Source organism: Neodiprion fabricii, chromosome 7, assembly GCF_021155785.1.
Source record: "Neodiprion fabricii isolate iyNeoFabr1 chromosome 7, iyNeoFabr1.1, whole genome shotgun sequence".
Lineage (NCBI taxonomy): Eukaryota > Metazoa > Arthropoda > Insecta > Hymenoptera > Diprionidae > Neodiprion > Neodiprion fabricii.
Genome location: NC_060245.1, coordinates 24080410 through 24096234, shown reverse-complemented (window position 1 = coordinate 24096234; position 15825 = coordinate 24080410). Strand labels below are relative to the sequence as shown.

The following is a 15825-nucleotide window of genomic DNA, read 5'->3' as shown; positions in this document are numbered from 1 at the left end:
TTTTTGTACCTGACCTGCGTGGGTTACAATTATTTATCATCAATTTCAGGTGTAATTTAAAGAGGGGTCTTTGTAAGAAAAGGAACATTTTTGAAATTTCCAAAAAATTCGATCCGTTCGACCGTAATCTTGATAGAACGAGATCTTACATAATTCGCCTGACTACGTTGGAGCACCGATATTATTGATCTTGAAATGAATATCAATGAATTCTCACTCTTTATCATATCGCAGGAAACACCTCTGAAAAGAAAAAAGTTTCATATTCACCCGATCCTATTATGAACAGTCGAACGCGAGCGAATTTTTTCCATTTCAAACCTTGATTGAGACGTCAATGTTTCTTTAGAAAGTAATTGAAAAAACAGTTTAATAAGAATACAAAGGCCGACGTCGATTCGAAATACAGACAAGTGCAACATTAAAATAATTGTGGTACAAAATATCGTATACTTCAAGACAAGAATTGGAAATTTGTTCAAATAATGAGACATGCGTCTCGTGAAATTTTCCTCTTCGTCTTACTTGACTTATACATATATATATCTTACGCGTACAATTTAATTACAATTAAGATTACATTCGTTGACATGAAAACAAGGGCGAATAAAAAATAACTCCATTATCAGATTTCATATACCAACTAATTCCACTGGCTTGTTATGACGTTGAGCAGTTCTTCTTTTGATAAAATCCGATTCATCGGCTGTCAATGCTTTCAAAGATAATCATGTTACCAATAGTTTTAAAGTTCCTTTGACAATGTGAAACTGCACAAAGTGTATAGATTATAAGTTGTATACTTCTGTTACTTATTCGTATAAAAAATAACATTCGTATGAAGAATAAAACGAGAAAATCGGTAAATATTTTCTAAAACAACACATAATTAGTATACGATTAAAAAATAACGCTCGTCTGAAAGCCTCGTGGCGTTGACTCTTCTTGTGAAAACACGATAGTAACGTTAATTAACACACTAAATTATCGGGATGTGAAAAAATTCCAAAGTCACAATAGACTTGTTGCTTATCGTTAGTATAGATATGAATCATAATTATGTAAAATTAAACAAATATACCGAGAAATTTCTCAACACTTGCCAGTAACATAACTTATAATGGTGATTCCATTACACCCGATCCACTTGCGACTGGTTCATCGTGAAGAATTCTACGCTTCAAACTGTTTTTGTACAATATATACGGTTCGCAATACTCTTCCAAATCCGTATCAATCGTTGGTATCAACAACGCATCGCTAAACCGCTTCTCAACATACTTGAGCCTGAAGATTCATACGCAGCTTATAATTACCCGTTTATTCATTTATTTATTACACGGAATAGAAAATCTTTTTACAGTGAGAAAACAAGAGAAACGAAAGTAAAATTGGAATTAATCACGTGAAGAAACTGATGGCAAAAGCGCACAAAGAATATGCAATAAGCAATAACAAATGTATAAACTAGAGGCAAAAAGTTAATGGCCCGCCCTTTGTTTTTGGCCGAAAAGAGGTCCAACTTTAAAACGCTTCAACTTTGCCTGAATTGCAAGTGGAAGAATAAATTACAAACGATTTTGAAGCTGAAAATCTTGCCGTCAAGCTTCATTTTGTCAGATTTAGTCGGCGGCTTCGCACGATCATACGCAATAAACAGGATCTTTTTTTTTTTGAAAATGGCGTTTTTTTAATTTTGTCTTAGATTTTTTTTGTCAACTTTTATCCAGCAATATGTCAAAATAAATAAAAAAAAAAAAAAAAAAAAAAAAACAACGTTGGATAATGCTAATGCCGGAGGTAGGCGTACAGTCGCTGTTTTTCGTTTGAACTTTAATGCTCTTGGTGTGAAAGGACGATGGGGAAAAATTACAAACAGGCTTTTGGAGGAAAATCTCTATGCTTCAATATGGTGAGACGAAAGAAACGTGATCGCCATTTTTACGGAAGCTGTGCCACTGTAGAGTTTAAATTTTGATCACCGATTTTCAAGATCCAATATTTGGAAATTTCTCAAATTTGCCAATACAGTTGAGGGTCATTTTTTAACAACGATTCACAAAGGCTGTATTAAGAAGTTGATTTTCCTTTCTTTAAAACTTGTACAGAAGTTTTAAGTTTTTCGGATACTATTTATTCTGATGTTGGATATCTTGGCGAGAGAAAATCGGAGACATAACTTGAAAAAAAAGAAAATGTGTTAAACGCGTATGCTTGCGGGTGGTCAAAGGTTCGCATTAAAAATTTACCACAAGTGACTTAAAGATAGGATTACTTTCGAGTAAAAGTGCGTGTAGACTTGATTCAAAAAATGGTGCTCGAAGCCAAGATTTTCAACTTCAAAATCGTTTTTTATCCAAGCTTTTACATGCAATTTACGCTGTAAAGGTGGGACCTTTTTTCCGCAAAATATTAGGGGGGTTGCGTTAACGTTTTTCACGATGTTGGAGCTATTCTTGTTTGCTAAGTATGCAGTGTCTAACGATTGCAGGTTGCAGATGCATTCAAGGTGGGAGTGAAAATTCTAATCGAAATCAATAATAAATAATCCATCACTCCACGCGTAATACTTACATATACATTTTGTCTGCATCCACAAGGGCATCTGTAAACCCACATAATATTTCTAATAAAGGCAGACTGCGAGGACGTCCAAACGATTCCAAATGCCATTCGTCCGGAGTCGTTAAGGCCAATAAAACTCCAGCTTTGTGAAAAGTTAAGATTGCATTGCGTTGCATCAATAAATTTAAGCTAAAAGGCGACGTGATCCGTTTGGCTAATCCCTGAAATTCGTAGGTTAGAATCAGTACGAAAAGAAGGAAAAAAACATGAATAAAAAAATAAATAATACGTTACAGAGTGACGATTGTCACCTAAACGATAATCGAACATTTCCATGTTACTCGATAGAATCTTTGGATAGCTGAAACTTAACGTTAATCTTATTTTTCCGAATAAGAAGGTAGATGTTCTTATCGAATTACCTTTATAGCGATGAATTCTTTGCTCCCTGTGCATATATATCCTCGTTCTGCAATTAATTCATTGTACAAACGGTATAAAGAGTACTGCATCAGTAGACTGCAGTCTACTGCATTCACTCGACTCCCTTGCGAGATGAGGGCAGGTTTTATCTCGTTACAATAATCTTCAAAGAAATCTAGGCTACGTATAAAATCGTTACGAGGTCGTTTCAAGGACGTCGTGTGACGATACATCAGTTTGCAGTAAAATTCCAGGACCCTTCTTTTATCACGTAATCTGTCGAACTTATAGCGTGGGTCATTCTGATCTAAATAGTTGTGTTGAATTAATCGGAAACGCATTATTTAAAAATTACGCCAGCTATAAATATTCGAAATGAGTGTGTAATTTGCGTAGTATTGCTGATCGAGTTTACGTATGTGTAACGTATGTACCATTTAGTGATTCGAATACTTGCCATGTAACAGATCGCCGAGAATATACTCGTGTACATATTTACTCAACAAGTTCATCATGTAGTCCCGGTAGGCTACATAAATCATATTATTCAGGAAAGGGTTACCGTACGACCTTAATTTGAAGGAAAACATGTATAACACCTTGCAAAGCGAATTATGAGCTTCTTCTCTCAGAATCGGTGATGCGAGCTGTAAAATTGATTACTGACGTGAAGGAACAAACAATAGTATATTTTTCAACACCCGCACGAAATAGGCTCTTTTTTTTCGTGCGTATATAAAACGGATGGATAGTTGCTCATTTCGAGCGTGGGCTTCGTTTCCTTTCTCAGGGTCGTTATTTCCATTACTTCCCGTAAGTGCGGCAATGGATATTACCTACGTAGGGAGATAACGAGCCGTAATAGAAATAACATGAAAAAAAAAAAAAAAAAAAACAGAATGATTTTGATCATCAATCGTTGTTCTTATGATTAATTATCATATAAGTGAAATCGAATTTGAAACGTAGTGTATTTCGTTTCGACCCACATGCACGAAAAAGTGCCCATATGTCATGCGCGTGTTGAAGAAGAAAAGTTTTATCACACCCAAATGAAAAGTGGTGCTTTTCCGTAGTAGCTTAGCGGGACGAAAGTATACCCAGATTAAATCCAAGTGTCGTAAAGATGGGTTCGCGCATGCGCGTTTCACAATTGCTTGACTTTCGTCCCTAGGGAGAAGAAATTGGCCACTCCCGTCCAGCAAAACTGCTAGGCAAAGTCCCACCGCTGTTCACCCGCTCGTTGTTACAACAACTGTCTCCTGAGAAACCGGCCAAAAGTTGGCGATGCGTGATTCGAAATCGCCAACTTTCGTCCCTTGTCACTTTGTCAGAAATACTATATGACATTGCACGGTTGGAAGAAAAAAAAAAGAAAAAACCAATGCGAAAAATAAAGTACAAAGTAAAAATTAGATGCTGATATGAGAATTTAAATGTTAAAATTATGATAATTTGTGTCATATTCAGTAAGAGAAATACAACAAATAACCCAAACGTAAAGTGAACCTTCTCGAACGTAATGTTTGGTTAAATTTTCCCAACAGTGATATACCACGATTAACATGGTATTCCCTAATATTTCATCGAAAGCGGCATTACCACTGCGTTTTCACGGGCGCCCTTGATCAAACGACACATATGATCCACGAATCGGTGTAAGCGCTTCCTGAAAAGGTGGAACTTTTCTTTCACACCTTCTTTTTCCAAGTCCTCCTCACGTGCGAAGTCTATTAATCCCCACAATAGTGCGCTGGAGCAAATATTCATACAATATTTAAGTGCTTCGTGCGGAAAAGGCCTGTAACAAAATTCATACGATCGATGCCGGAGTAACACTTCTATACTTGCCGATAAAAAATGTTGTAGTGAGACCTTGAATGATAAACGGTACCTTTTTGGATTCCTCATTGTTTCTGGGATAATTTTGAACGACAAATCCCAAAGTCGCCATGGGGTCATATTATGACTGTGGTAGAATATCGAAATTTTTCTCGTGACATTTCTAATGTCCACATCATCAGCGTAGGTGCTAGTTTCATCATCCTTCATTTCCTGTACCGCTAATCTGTATTTTCCCATACAATTGTTAAACGTTGCCACTGTCTCGTCAATCATTACTGTGCGGGTTAGGTCGGCGCTTGAAAATATGAGAATTGATGAATTATTCGATCGGCGCTACAAAGAGGCGGATTTTACGCATTTATCGGTCGAATTGAAGAAGGTTAATTTTCGCGGAGTGTATCGTAATAGCGCGGTAAAGTTGCGTCCCGGCATCGCTAGAAAGTCTGCCTGAAGAAAAAAAATGATAACCGATAACTATTCCGGCAACCGTCCCTAAGTTTTTAATTTTTAATTTTTTTTTTTACACTCAATATTTCTGAAGAAACTAAAAAAATTTATTAGCGAAGACACTAAAAAATTCCTGAAGATTTAACGCGCGATTCGAAGTGAATGTAGGTTTCATTTGACATGTTGAAATTTAAAATATCAAGCTTGGTTCCGAAGGTGTAAAAGTGTTTCAAAAATTAATTTTATCATCGGGTGAAAAAAATTAGAAAACGATAATAATAATAATAATAAAAATTTAGTGAAAGTTCGACAAAGAATCTATAGCTTTCGTTCGGGGTTTCGATATTAAAATATCATGTTTATTTTTTGAAATACGAGAGCTTTAAAAGAAGTTCGCCGGCATTTGTAGGTAGGTATGTTAAGTCAGTTGTTATTTCTACCGAGCATATATTGCGTGAGGATCACTGCACAAATGTTTCAGAGCTCTGGCCGCTGCGTCCAAAACTCTCCAGGTATTTATTCTCTCAACGATGTAGTGAAGCTTTCGCAAAAGCGAATCAACGTGATACAGATGTATCTGTTTAGCGCATACGTCGAGATCAAAGTACTGGGGAATTACGAGCAAATATGTCAATACAAGCGAGTTATCCTTGTACAACTCCAAGAGCTCAGGTAAAGTTCGAATAAAGTGTTCCGTAATTTCTGCCCTGTTTGCTTGAAGCTCTTCTGGTGTATGCATTTCCGTAGGGATTGGACCCCTGCCGATTGGTCCTTGACCTGTAAAACAAAATTATAATAGAATTGGTTGAACTTCCTTGTAATTCAATTCCATTTTAAAAACAATCGTTACACCAGGCATAATGGAGGGGAAAAAAATCCCACCTGTGGCGCTTTGTATTACGGCATAAACCATCAACTCGATCAGTGCTCCCTTTTCTGTATCGTTGAGCGCGTCTGCGTCGAATCTTGGTTTATCGAGCAACAAATCGGTCATGCCGTCCCAGTCTTTAATCATTTCGCCACTCCCGATTAAGGCGTCGACTATATACGGGCAATGGTCGGGGTTCTTGGAATACTCGAGGTAAAACTTGGCGACCTCCCGGAGCCGGGGTGTGTTTCTGCTGACACCTCCGTCCGCGTCTTCGTCCAACAATGCTACTCGTTCGCTGATGCATGCTCCGGCAATTTGGGCCACATTTCTATTCAATGAGTAAACGAATGAAAAAATGCGATTGAGACAAATATCTTGAAAAAGATCTCTGTGACGTTCCAACATATATTTAAGAAGAATTAGCGCGTCGGTCACCACGTCGATATTTTCGCTCCTCGTCAATGAGATAATTAGATGCCTAAACGATTTTGTAAAGTTCCACAGTTTTTCAGCATATTTATCCATGGAATACAAATAGGTCAGGGTTCGGAAAGCTGGTTTTTGAATATTCAGGATTGGATCCGCAAGCGAGACTCCTAGTTCAACGGAGAGAACATGCGGTTGGAAGTTTGAATTAAGTACACTCAAGATTATTCTTCATATCGCGTGTCTAATGGTACAACGATGCATGCGTCACTATACGACCTTTTACCACGCGTAAAGGTAAAAAGTAGAACTGGTTTTTCCCCTTTCTATATAGATTTGCGCGAAAAACATGAGGATACAATATTAGAAAACGTTAATATTCAAAAATTGATCAATTAACGGTAAATGGTCGCGAATAGATACCGGTTATGCCTTTAATGTCATCGCGAACTTTATGAAAAATAATCACGTTCACTAATGTCGTAAGGTCGCATGTGCCCGCACTCGACCTTATACCGCTACACCCGATATTATTATTATTATTAATTTTTTTTTCTACAAGATGCGAAATTATAGAAATGCTCTCCGAAATCGATGGAATCTCACATTCCGAAAGTTTTTGCACAGTTTACGAGATAAACATAAAAATGGCGGATTTGACCTTAAACCATTTACAAATGTGATAAATAAAAATATATTTTGGTGCTGAAAGAGCGTATCCACCCAAAGATAAGACCTTTTACTTTTATTTATTCTTTCGGCTAATTTTAGTATAGATATGCGTTTCGAGAGCTTTTGTAGCGAATGGCACGAAAAGAAAGAAAAAGAAAAAGGAAAAAATTATACACCCTCTCACTACAAAATTCGGCTTCTTGGCGTATGCGTCCTCATATCATTAGACACGCGATATTAATTGTTTTTATTCATACCTAGGTATATCAAAAACTTGTCCTCCGTAAATAGGTCGGGATAAATGGTTAACACCTCGGAAACTTCCGTAACACAAAGTAATCGAATCTCGACAGATTTATCTTCGTAACAATGAGCAAGCACCGCACCAAATGCGTATGACACCAATTTCTTAATCTCAGCCATATTATCTTCAAGTTCCTTTCTTTCCGCTGTTACTGCTTCGATTTTGCTAATCGCTCGACTTGTTCCACTGTTCTGTAATTTGATGACTCGACGCTGACGTATGACCGTTGCCTCGAGATTTTTTGATACAGCTACACTGATGTGTCCAATGGCACATACGATCTTCATTCCTGGAAAGAAATTTGATACGTAAAACGTGATTTCCCGGGTAGACGAGTAAAACATGTTGGCCTTTAATATCCAATAAGTTGTGAATATTATTTTCATTTAAACGAAGTCAATTGCTATGTTAATTATTTTGCCGTAAGAAATTCTCAGTTTGCATTATTCACTTACCAATAAAGCTTGCAGTGTGTCTGAAAGCTCTAATTTTGGACGCTACCAACAGATTGAGCAAAGAAATAATGTTGGTAATGAGAAATCGATCATATAATACAGAATATTGGCTTTGGCCAATCAGACTCTCAATAAAATCATGAATTTTTACTCGTAACGTAAGCCATTGCTGTCCAGGCAAGGTCAATGGATATTCGTGACTGCCCTTCGGTATTGCAAAAAGGAGAAGAAAAAAAAAGATATAAATATTATAACATTCGGTCGCGATTCATGCTCGATGATAAGTTTCAATTGAATTCGTATTATAGACATTGAACAACGAGGCACCTTGTCATAGAGCTTGGCCGCTTCACGAATCAGATTCATATAATCCGCGGAACTCTTCATCTCCGGTGTAAGGAGTACGTTGCACCCACTCGTCTCGAAAAAAAATTGCTTAAGGATGAGGAAGGCATTTTCTGGTTCAGCTTTGTATATATGAAGCCAATCCGCGGCTACCGCCTGCCGATATTAATATTCATTAATGGTTAAACTTGTTTCGGAAGTTTGATAAAATTACGTTGCAAGCTATCGGTGTATTTCACTCACTTCACAGTTCAAATCGTCCATTTTGAATAACTGAAAGAGACCGACTTCCTTTATTCTATACTTCGCGGTCCGTCGCACTACCGCGCATCGAGTTCTTTCTTCCATTCTCCACCGATTGTTACTAAAATTTTTCAAATCGAATTTTCAGCCAGAGGTTCTCTAGTAGAGATCCATGGGCTACGGTAAATTGAAAATTTGTCGAGCAGATGAATACCGCCGTTTAGCCCTTTGACCAATAGTGTTAAGTATTCTCATCATCTATATTTAATATTGATTTTTTGGATATTTAAACAAATTTGAAAACATGTTTCGTAACGGTTTTTCGCTATTTCTGATAGTATACTATAATAGGTTTTCAATACTTGGCAGTAATTATTGCCATGTAATGTAAATTATTATTGCTAGTAACAAATTGTTTTTATAATCTCGCAAAGATTGAAGGGACAATTCATTTCCGATAAAGTTACCCCTGTACGCACATACATATTGTTTCACATAAATTACAAGTTCTTTGGGTCGCCGATTACGAATCTGAAATCAGATTTCGAAAACTCAAGATGGCCAATACAATATGGCGGACGAAAATTTCAATATGAATTTTTTTTATCTAATTTCTCTTTCGTTCCAGTGAACACAAAAACCAGAGAATACTGTCTCGTTATAAAATTTGACTCAGCACAGTAATTTGTGAACGATAGGGTTGCGAAAAGCACAGAGAGTTCGTTAGAGCAATTAATACGATTAGATACCATCATGAGAATTCTTGGAGTGAATTGGTAGAGAGGATTTTTATGAATATGCTTATGGGGAAATTGTGTATAAAGAATAAAAAATACACGACTATTCGCCAACAGCGGCTTATTGCGTAGGGGCAAAGCAATGAATGCAACATTTGAAAAGAAAGTAATTAAACCGCTTTTAGAAGCTTAGAAAACCTCTCTGAGCCATAACGCGGTTTGTAAGTAGGTAGATTGGTAAGGGTAAAGGGTTTATCGGCCATTTGCAGAAGGTAGAAAACCCGCGCGCCGAAAGACACGCCGCTTACATACTTGCGAATACGTTGATCGTGAAAGGGAAAAATAAATCACCAACGACACCGCACACGGTAGAAAAGATATTGAATTTTGCAAAAGAATAAAATCACCAAAGACACCGGACACGGTATAACTGATTTTGAATTTTGCAAAAGAATAAAATCACCAGACGCGAAAATCAATAACGATGGCGACACATGACGAGAGAAGCAAATTAATTAAAATATACCCGACTCAGTTCGTAGCCGCGATGCTAGTGATCGAGAACATCTCGATCTCGAACGAATTAGGGATACAAGACGCCCGGCTAAGAAGGGGAAGAAAGCCGTTTGCGAATACACGCTGATTCTTAAAAGGGAAACAAAATCGACTACGACGCAGCGCGAGGGATAAGACCGATTTTGAATCTTGAAAAAAAAAAAATAAATAAATAAAAACACGAGGCGCGAGAATGAACAACAGACACCAGATAGGGTTTCTGGTCGAGACTTCACAAAGCGAGAATTCCCGGAAAAAATGGCTTTGCTCGAGACGAGAAAAAAGTACGAAGAAATCGCGAAATCGCATCTTGATTGTGCTTCCGCCGTCCCCTCGATTTATTTATCTCATCCTATGTTCCTAAGGCTGATAAGCTAGTCTGCTCTGAAGATTCTCATCATTTTCTTACGTAGCTAATTAAAAGACTGCGTGGTCGAAAGTTTTATTGGTAAATACTCGAAGTAGATTCTTCAGTTGATTGCGAAGTTGACAGAATTAGCAGAATTCCTTTAGCTAAATAATATAAATCCCATTGACAATAAACTAAGATCTTATTGGACGGATTTTCCCAACCAGAAGTGAGTTTCGGTGATAATATTGAACACTTTGCGATGAGATAGAAATCTGAAAAAAATCAAACATAACCAAGTCGATAAGGTAATTTGTTTACGCAAAAATTTGTTTAACGAATCTCTAGTGAAATTTTGTTTTGTTTCATATAATGTGAATTCATTGCCTTTTCTGAATCCCTGTGAATTTTGTTAGAATTTTCGGCGATGTCGAATAATTCCGTTTTCCAAAATTTTCTAACGTTCTATTTATGAAACCGTTCGTTTCATGCCTCTTTAAAACTTCTTCAGTGCAATGTATAACCATTCACGCAAGCCTATCCGAAAATTCAGAACTTTTGATCCATTTTTCAAAATTAAAAAAATTTCGTGACTGATTTATTCAAAATCATCGAAAATTGGTATAAAAAATTCATAGGTATTCAGAAGAATCAATAAACTAATTTTATATAAAATGAAACAAATTTCACTTGGGATTTGTTTGTTGAACAAATTTTTGTTTCAAAGAATTTATCAACGACTTTTGGCATCATCATTATTATTCCAAACGAATCATCTCATCAACTTGGCTATGATTGATTTTTTTCAGACATTTATTTCATCGCGAAGTGATCAATATCCTCACGGAGACTCACTTTTCGTTGGGAATATACATCCGATAATACCTTAAAAGTTTGCCCCGTCAATACTGCAAAAATTGAGCCAGAATCAAAATTCGAAGAAGCCAAATCGCTCACATTTTCAAATATCTCCGAATGCGGATCAACACGGTAACGAAGGTGGAAAAAAATGACTCGTCAACGACGGGTGATAATCGAAGCGGGTAAAGTGTGTATTATTGTTGTGGAAAACAGAGTTATAACTATGCCAAGCAGTTACGATCCTTTCAAGACGTGTCAATATTGAGATCGAAAAGGTCAGGTCGAAGCATCGACGAGATCACGAGCGGACTACAAGCAGTGAAGCGTACGAAAGTAAATGATTATAACAACGTTTACAAAATTAATCCTTAGCGTGAATGCAAAGAGACAGAGAAATTGCCGAATGTAAAGTCTCTTTTGAAAAAAGCCGACCCTACGCTTACGAATGTGGATAAGGATGTGTTGGCTATACGTTACATTCTCAACCAAAAGTCAGTCTCGTCGACGATATTGAATACTTTGTGACAAGACGAACATCGGAAAATATTCAACCACAATAAAGAAGATAAGAACATTAAATTTGAATAACAATAATGCCTGAAAGCTGTCGATAAATTGTTTACACGAAACATTGTTCAACAAATTTTCAGGGTAATGTTCTCATTATACTGAAATTGACGTTAGCGAAAGTTAAAAATTTTGAAATATCAAGGAAAAACCGTGAATTTTGGATACATTTTCGTAAAATTGTTGTATATTACAAGTAAAATGTTTCCGGGGTATTGAACGAACAGTTTCGCAACCACAGCCTACACAAATTTTCGAACACGGAAATATCGAAATAATAAGAGAAAGCTTTAAAAATTCATGTACATTCAGAAAAATCAACGAATTCATTTCACATGACAAAAAAATACATTCCTTAAAAATTTGTTGAACAATATTTTGCTTAAACAATTTATTGATAACTTCTGGGCATTACTATAATTCGAGACTCACTTTTGGTTAATAATGTATAGCCAGTACATTCTTAAGGAAAAAAAAAGACACTTGCCAATGAAAGTAAACACAGGCACTCGTGAATCTGTGATTTCGGAAGAAAAAAACGTGACAAGAAAATTTTCAGCGACGTTGTGATTAAGCACACGAATACTACCCTCCTCGTTTATCGCGACAAGTCTTTGCCGCTGTCAGGGAAACCGAAGACCGTTACATTTAGTTTCAACAACAAAACAAGAAAATTCGATTGCCTAGTTAACCAGTCTGCAGGTCAGGATCCTTCGCTTATCGGTAGCGAATGACTTCGATATATTCGACTTATGCCTTCTTGAATTACGTAGTAGTAACTTTTTTAGAAGAAATAAGGTATATGTATATGAATGTACTGGAAGTTCGCAATTCAATTGATGAAAATAACTCAAATATCAAGACACGTTTCAGTCCGGAGCCTGCAGGTTGGATGTACGTTCAATAAAGGTGTGTTGAAATTATGTATGAACAAAAAAAAAAAAAAAAAAAGTCAAACCAGTCTCGTTAAACGCGACACACGCCGCTTCGTGTGCACCGTAATCAAATATCTAAAATATAATAGGAAGATTTGAGTCAGTAACGGCGATCGTGTGGAATAAATCGAGGTAAGAGAATGGTTGGCTCTCATATTACCGATTATGAAAAGTAACGGCGATTTTCGCCATAAAGTGGTAAAAATTATAAGTTTGTTAGTTTTATTGAGGGTACGTTTCTTATTAAGTAGTAGGTGATATTTAATGATAAGACTAACAGCTTCAGAGCGTATTTTGTTAACGTGCGCTGCAAAAGTAAGTATCATATTTAAATGTGGTTCAAAATATTTGGAATCCTTTTGCCAGGAAACATAGGTATAAATTTTTTACACGCCTGGATTCTCGGCTTATGGTAATAATATTTCACGTCTAACCTCGTCTCAGATAGTCCAACAATATCAAAATCATACGTTACATATTTTCAGAAATTGATATCTTACACTCAATCAGGTTACATAAAATCCAATCATTCGATACTGATTAGAATCAATTAAAACCCCGTTCGTACGAGAAGAACTTTATTTCATTTTTTCACAATCGGTAACCGTAAACGGTGATTTCATTGTCACCTAATTACTATATTGATTTTCCAAAGTAGTCAGGATGTGGTTATAGACAAGTTCTTTAGCATTGATTCCCCACAGAAAATCAAGATGGTTCCACTTGCCGTCCAAGATCCGGTACTTCTCAACCGGGTTACCAAGTTCAGAGTACAATTTTTCAACATCCTAAAAAAACAAAAATACCATTCTAGACCTGTTAGGAACTTCTGATGTTGGTGAGCGGAGTTTTAGAAAGATAATTGGATTATTAAATTTTATTTTTTAGAAAAATTATGGTCATTTGCGAGAAATAGAGAAGAACATCAAGTTGTCTCACTGATACAGCAGCCATCCAGTCGTTATCACTGTAGAGCAAGTGAACGGGTGCGCTAATCCTGCCAAGATTATAATTCGGTGGTGTGATCTTATGATAGTGATGCAAGTTGAGCACTGGGCCATAATCGTACTGTCTGAACTTTCTAAACATAATTTCTTGACCGTAGTGAACCAGTTGACGAGTTGACGCACCAGCTGGAGTATGTTTGAATATGACTGGTAGCATTGTCTGCAGAATAAATGTCTCAAATCAGTGAAATGAGTCGCTATTTGGACTAGCTCTGAGTCACACGTGTTTGAATCAACTCACGGTGTTCAGTTGAGCTTTGTTGAATCCGCACATGAGGAAGAGTACATTACTGCACAGAAACTGAGTGAGAGCGTCGTCGTGGCAAAATTTCGAACCAAGCAAGCCGATTAAATCGCCCTTAGGCAGGAACTCATACTCGCCGAAAAGATCGAAAATTGCCTGAGGAAATATACGCCGACATAATTGAATCCTGTGTGTAATTGTAATAATGAAACGTGGAATTAGCAGCGAGGAAGATCTCTACTCACCTCCAAAGTATTCACAAGAGTGGATGTCAGTCTCAACAGAGGACTCTTCAGATTGCCCATGTAAGCAACTGGCGCCAAAGAGAACATGACGTTAATTTTGTCATTGTACTCGGGTTTCGCGGATGCCATAACGTAGAACGAAGTCGTGCCTTGACTATGGCCTACGTATATCAGTTTCCTCTGCCCTGTGTTGGTCAGGGTGTAGTCGATCATGGCGGGGAGATCGTAGTAGCCGATTTGGTGCCATTCAAAGTCCCAGAACTCTTTACCGGCGAAATCGGTGATGGTTGTGTGATTTTTCGAGTATGTATTTCCCCTCGCGTTGCCCATCCACACGTCGTATCCAGCATCTGCTAGGATGTAAGCTGAAGAAAACAAACTACACATTTTTCATCTAACATTTGAATTGGAAAGTGTATTGAAAATTACGCAATAAACTCGTGTATCATCTAAACTAGATGATACCAGTTTCTCAGGTATTCCAACTATTCAAACAGGTAGAGGACTTGATTTACTTGCCGACTCCGCAATCTTATGAAACTTTGTTTCAAAAATACACAACTGTTTTTCAAATTTTCTAAACCTATGGTGTGGGGGTAATTTATTTGCAAACTTTGCACAAATTGTTCCGGATCCACCAACTATCCGGATGCTAGAACCATACGGATACCTACTCTATTCGGATATCCGAATTACCCGGGTACTCGAAGTATCTTCATTTCAAATTTCACAACTGCGGACGGATCCGAGTAATTCGAATATTCGAATACCCGAATAGTTCGGATTGGCATGTAAGCACTAACCTAAACCCTTTCCAGGGCCCATGACAACCCAGTCGGCAGAACTACTCAGGAGGCCATGCATCAGGAAGACAGCGCTCTTGTTGGTAGCTGCAGGGCTTGTGGGAGTTGCGGGGATTCGGTGCATTTGGAGGATGTAACCATCGTACGTCGTCACGTGATGAGTCTCGACCATGTATCCGTGATGAGCAATCATCGCGGGCTTAAATGTTGAAAACATTCGATGTCTGTATTAGGTCATAACTAAAAATTTGCAAGTTTGTCAAAGATCTTTGAAAAACAAAGCGCTAAGAAACGTATACTTACAACTGTTGCGCCAACTTCGCCGGCAGCAGTGAAAAGGTTCTGGACCATTTCTTGGGTCCATACTGTTGCATGGATTTCTGCAACGGCAGATCCAATCAACACCTCGACAAGCAAAAACAGAAATATCATCGCTGCTGAGGATTATTGCAGTACTGGAGCCTCCGATGTAGGCGGCCTGCTTATATACCGATCGAAGATGATTCATCTTCGCATTGGATTCGGCATATTTTTTTTCTGTCTAATTGTATTCGACAGCTCAAGGTGATTACATTATAAAAATTATAAAAATAAGGAGGACTTTTCCGGATATGATTCTGCATGTTCTCCTCTGTCTAAATGTACGGGGCAGCCTGAGGCAATAGCAGGATAAATTTCATAAAAATAAACAGGTAAAAGATTTCTGTGAAACCAGGATATCATAATTCTTGCGACGGTGCGAATGATGTGTTAAGATCGAAGTGTTTGGGGAAAAAATGCACGAAACGAAATTATAAACGTAAAACGAGAGCTAAGAATTCGGGGCTCATCAATTCGATTATAAAAATTCAGGTAGGGCTGAGATCGGTCAAGAATGTAAGCAGGGGGTTCTGTGATGCACGAAATACTCGATCGAAGAAGCATAT

The 15825-nt window shown here is 37.4% G+C and overlaps 2 protein-coding genes across 3 annotated transcripts; both read right to left on the bottom strand.

The window, feature by feature from the left end:
* Positions 1 to 364: 364 nt before the first annotated feature.
* On the bottom strand, positions 365 to 9949 carry LOC124186451 (cohesin subunit SA-2-like). 2 transcript variants are annotated; one of them, XM_046578189.1, is made up of 13 exons: positions 9646 to 9949; positions 8597 to 8717; positions 8336 to 8509; positions 8009 to 8213; positions 7507 to 7842; positions 6163 to 6747; positions 5721 to 6057; positions 4883 to 5128; positions 4591 to 4789; positions 3446 to 3635; positions 2988 to 3295; positions 2575 to 2786; positions 365 to 1287 (listed from the first exon to the last, which is right to left on the bottom strand). In XM_046578189.1, the coding sequence occupies exons 2-13, from the start codon at positions 8699 to 8701 to the stop codon at positions 1116 to 1118; spliced, it is 3069 nt and encodes a 1022-aa protein (XP_046434145.1). In that variant the 5' UTR covers positions 8702 to 8717; positions 9646 to 9949; the 3' UTR covers positions 365 to 1115. The 2 variants fall into 2 exon arrangements, with proteins under 2 accessions (XP_046434145.1, XP_046434146.1); XM_046578190.1 differs by having other exon boundaries at positions 9860 to 9946.
* A 3041-nt stretch (positions 9950 to 12990) lies between these two features.
* On the bottom strand, positions 12991 to 15594 carry LOC124186452 (lipase 3-like). The gene is made up of 6 exons (XM_046578191.1): positions 15203 to 15594; positions 14900 to 15098; positions 14097 to 14461; positions 13849 to 14007; positions 13540 to 13767; positions 12991 to 13388 (listed from the first exon to the last, which is right to left on the bottom strand). Exons 1-6 carry the CDS (start codon positions 15329 to 15331, stop codon positions 13230 to 13232), a joined length of 1239 nt encoding a protein of 412 aa, XP_046434147.1. The 5' UTR covers positions 15332 to 15594; the 3' UTR covers positions 12991 to 13229.
* Positions 15595 to 15825: the final 231 nt, after the last annotated feature.

Coding starts and splice junctions, on each gene's coding strand:
- LOC124186451 (XM_046578189.1), bottom strand. CDS start 8,701: ATGGAAGAAAGAACTCGATGCGCGGTAGTGCGACGGACCGCGAAGTAT. Junction 2,787..2,987: donor AAGAATTCATCGCTATAAAG/GTAATTCGATAA, acceptor TACGAATTTCAG/GGATTAGCCAAACGGATCAC. Junction 1,288..2,574: donor GATGCAGACAAAATGTATAT/GTAAGTATTACG, acceptor ATGAATCTTCAG/GCTCAAGTATGTTGAGAAGC.
- LOC124186452 (XM_046578191.1), bottom strand. CDS start 15,331: ATGATATTTCTGTTTTTGCTTGTCGAGGTGTTGATTGGATCTGCCGTT. Junction 14,462..14,899: donor GGGCCCTGGAAAGGGTTTAG/GTTAGTGCTTAC, acceptor TGTTTTCTTCAG/CTTACATCCTAGCAGATGCT. Junction 14,008..14,096: donor CTCTTGTGAATACTTTGGAG/GTGAGTAGAGAT, acceptor ATATTTCCTCAG/GCAATTTTCGATCTTTTCGG.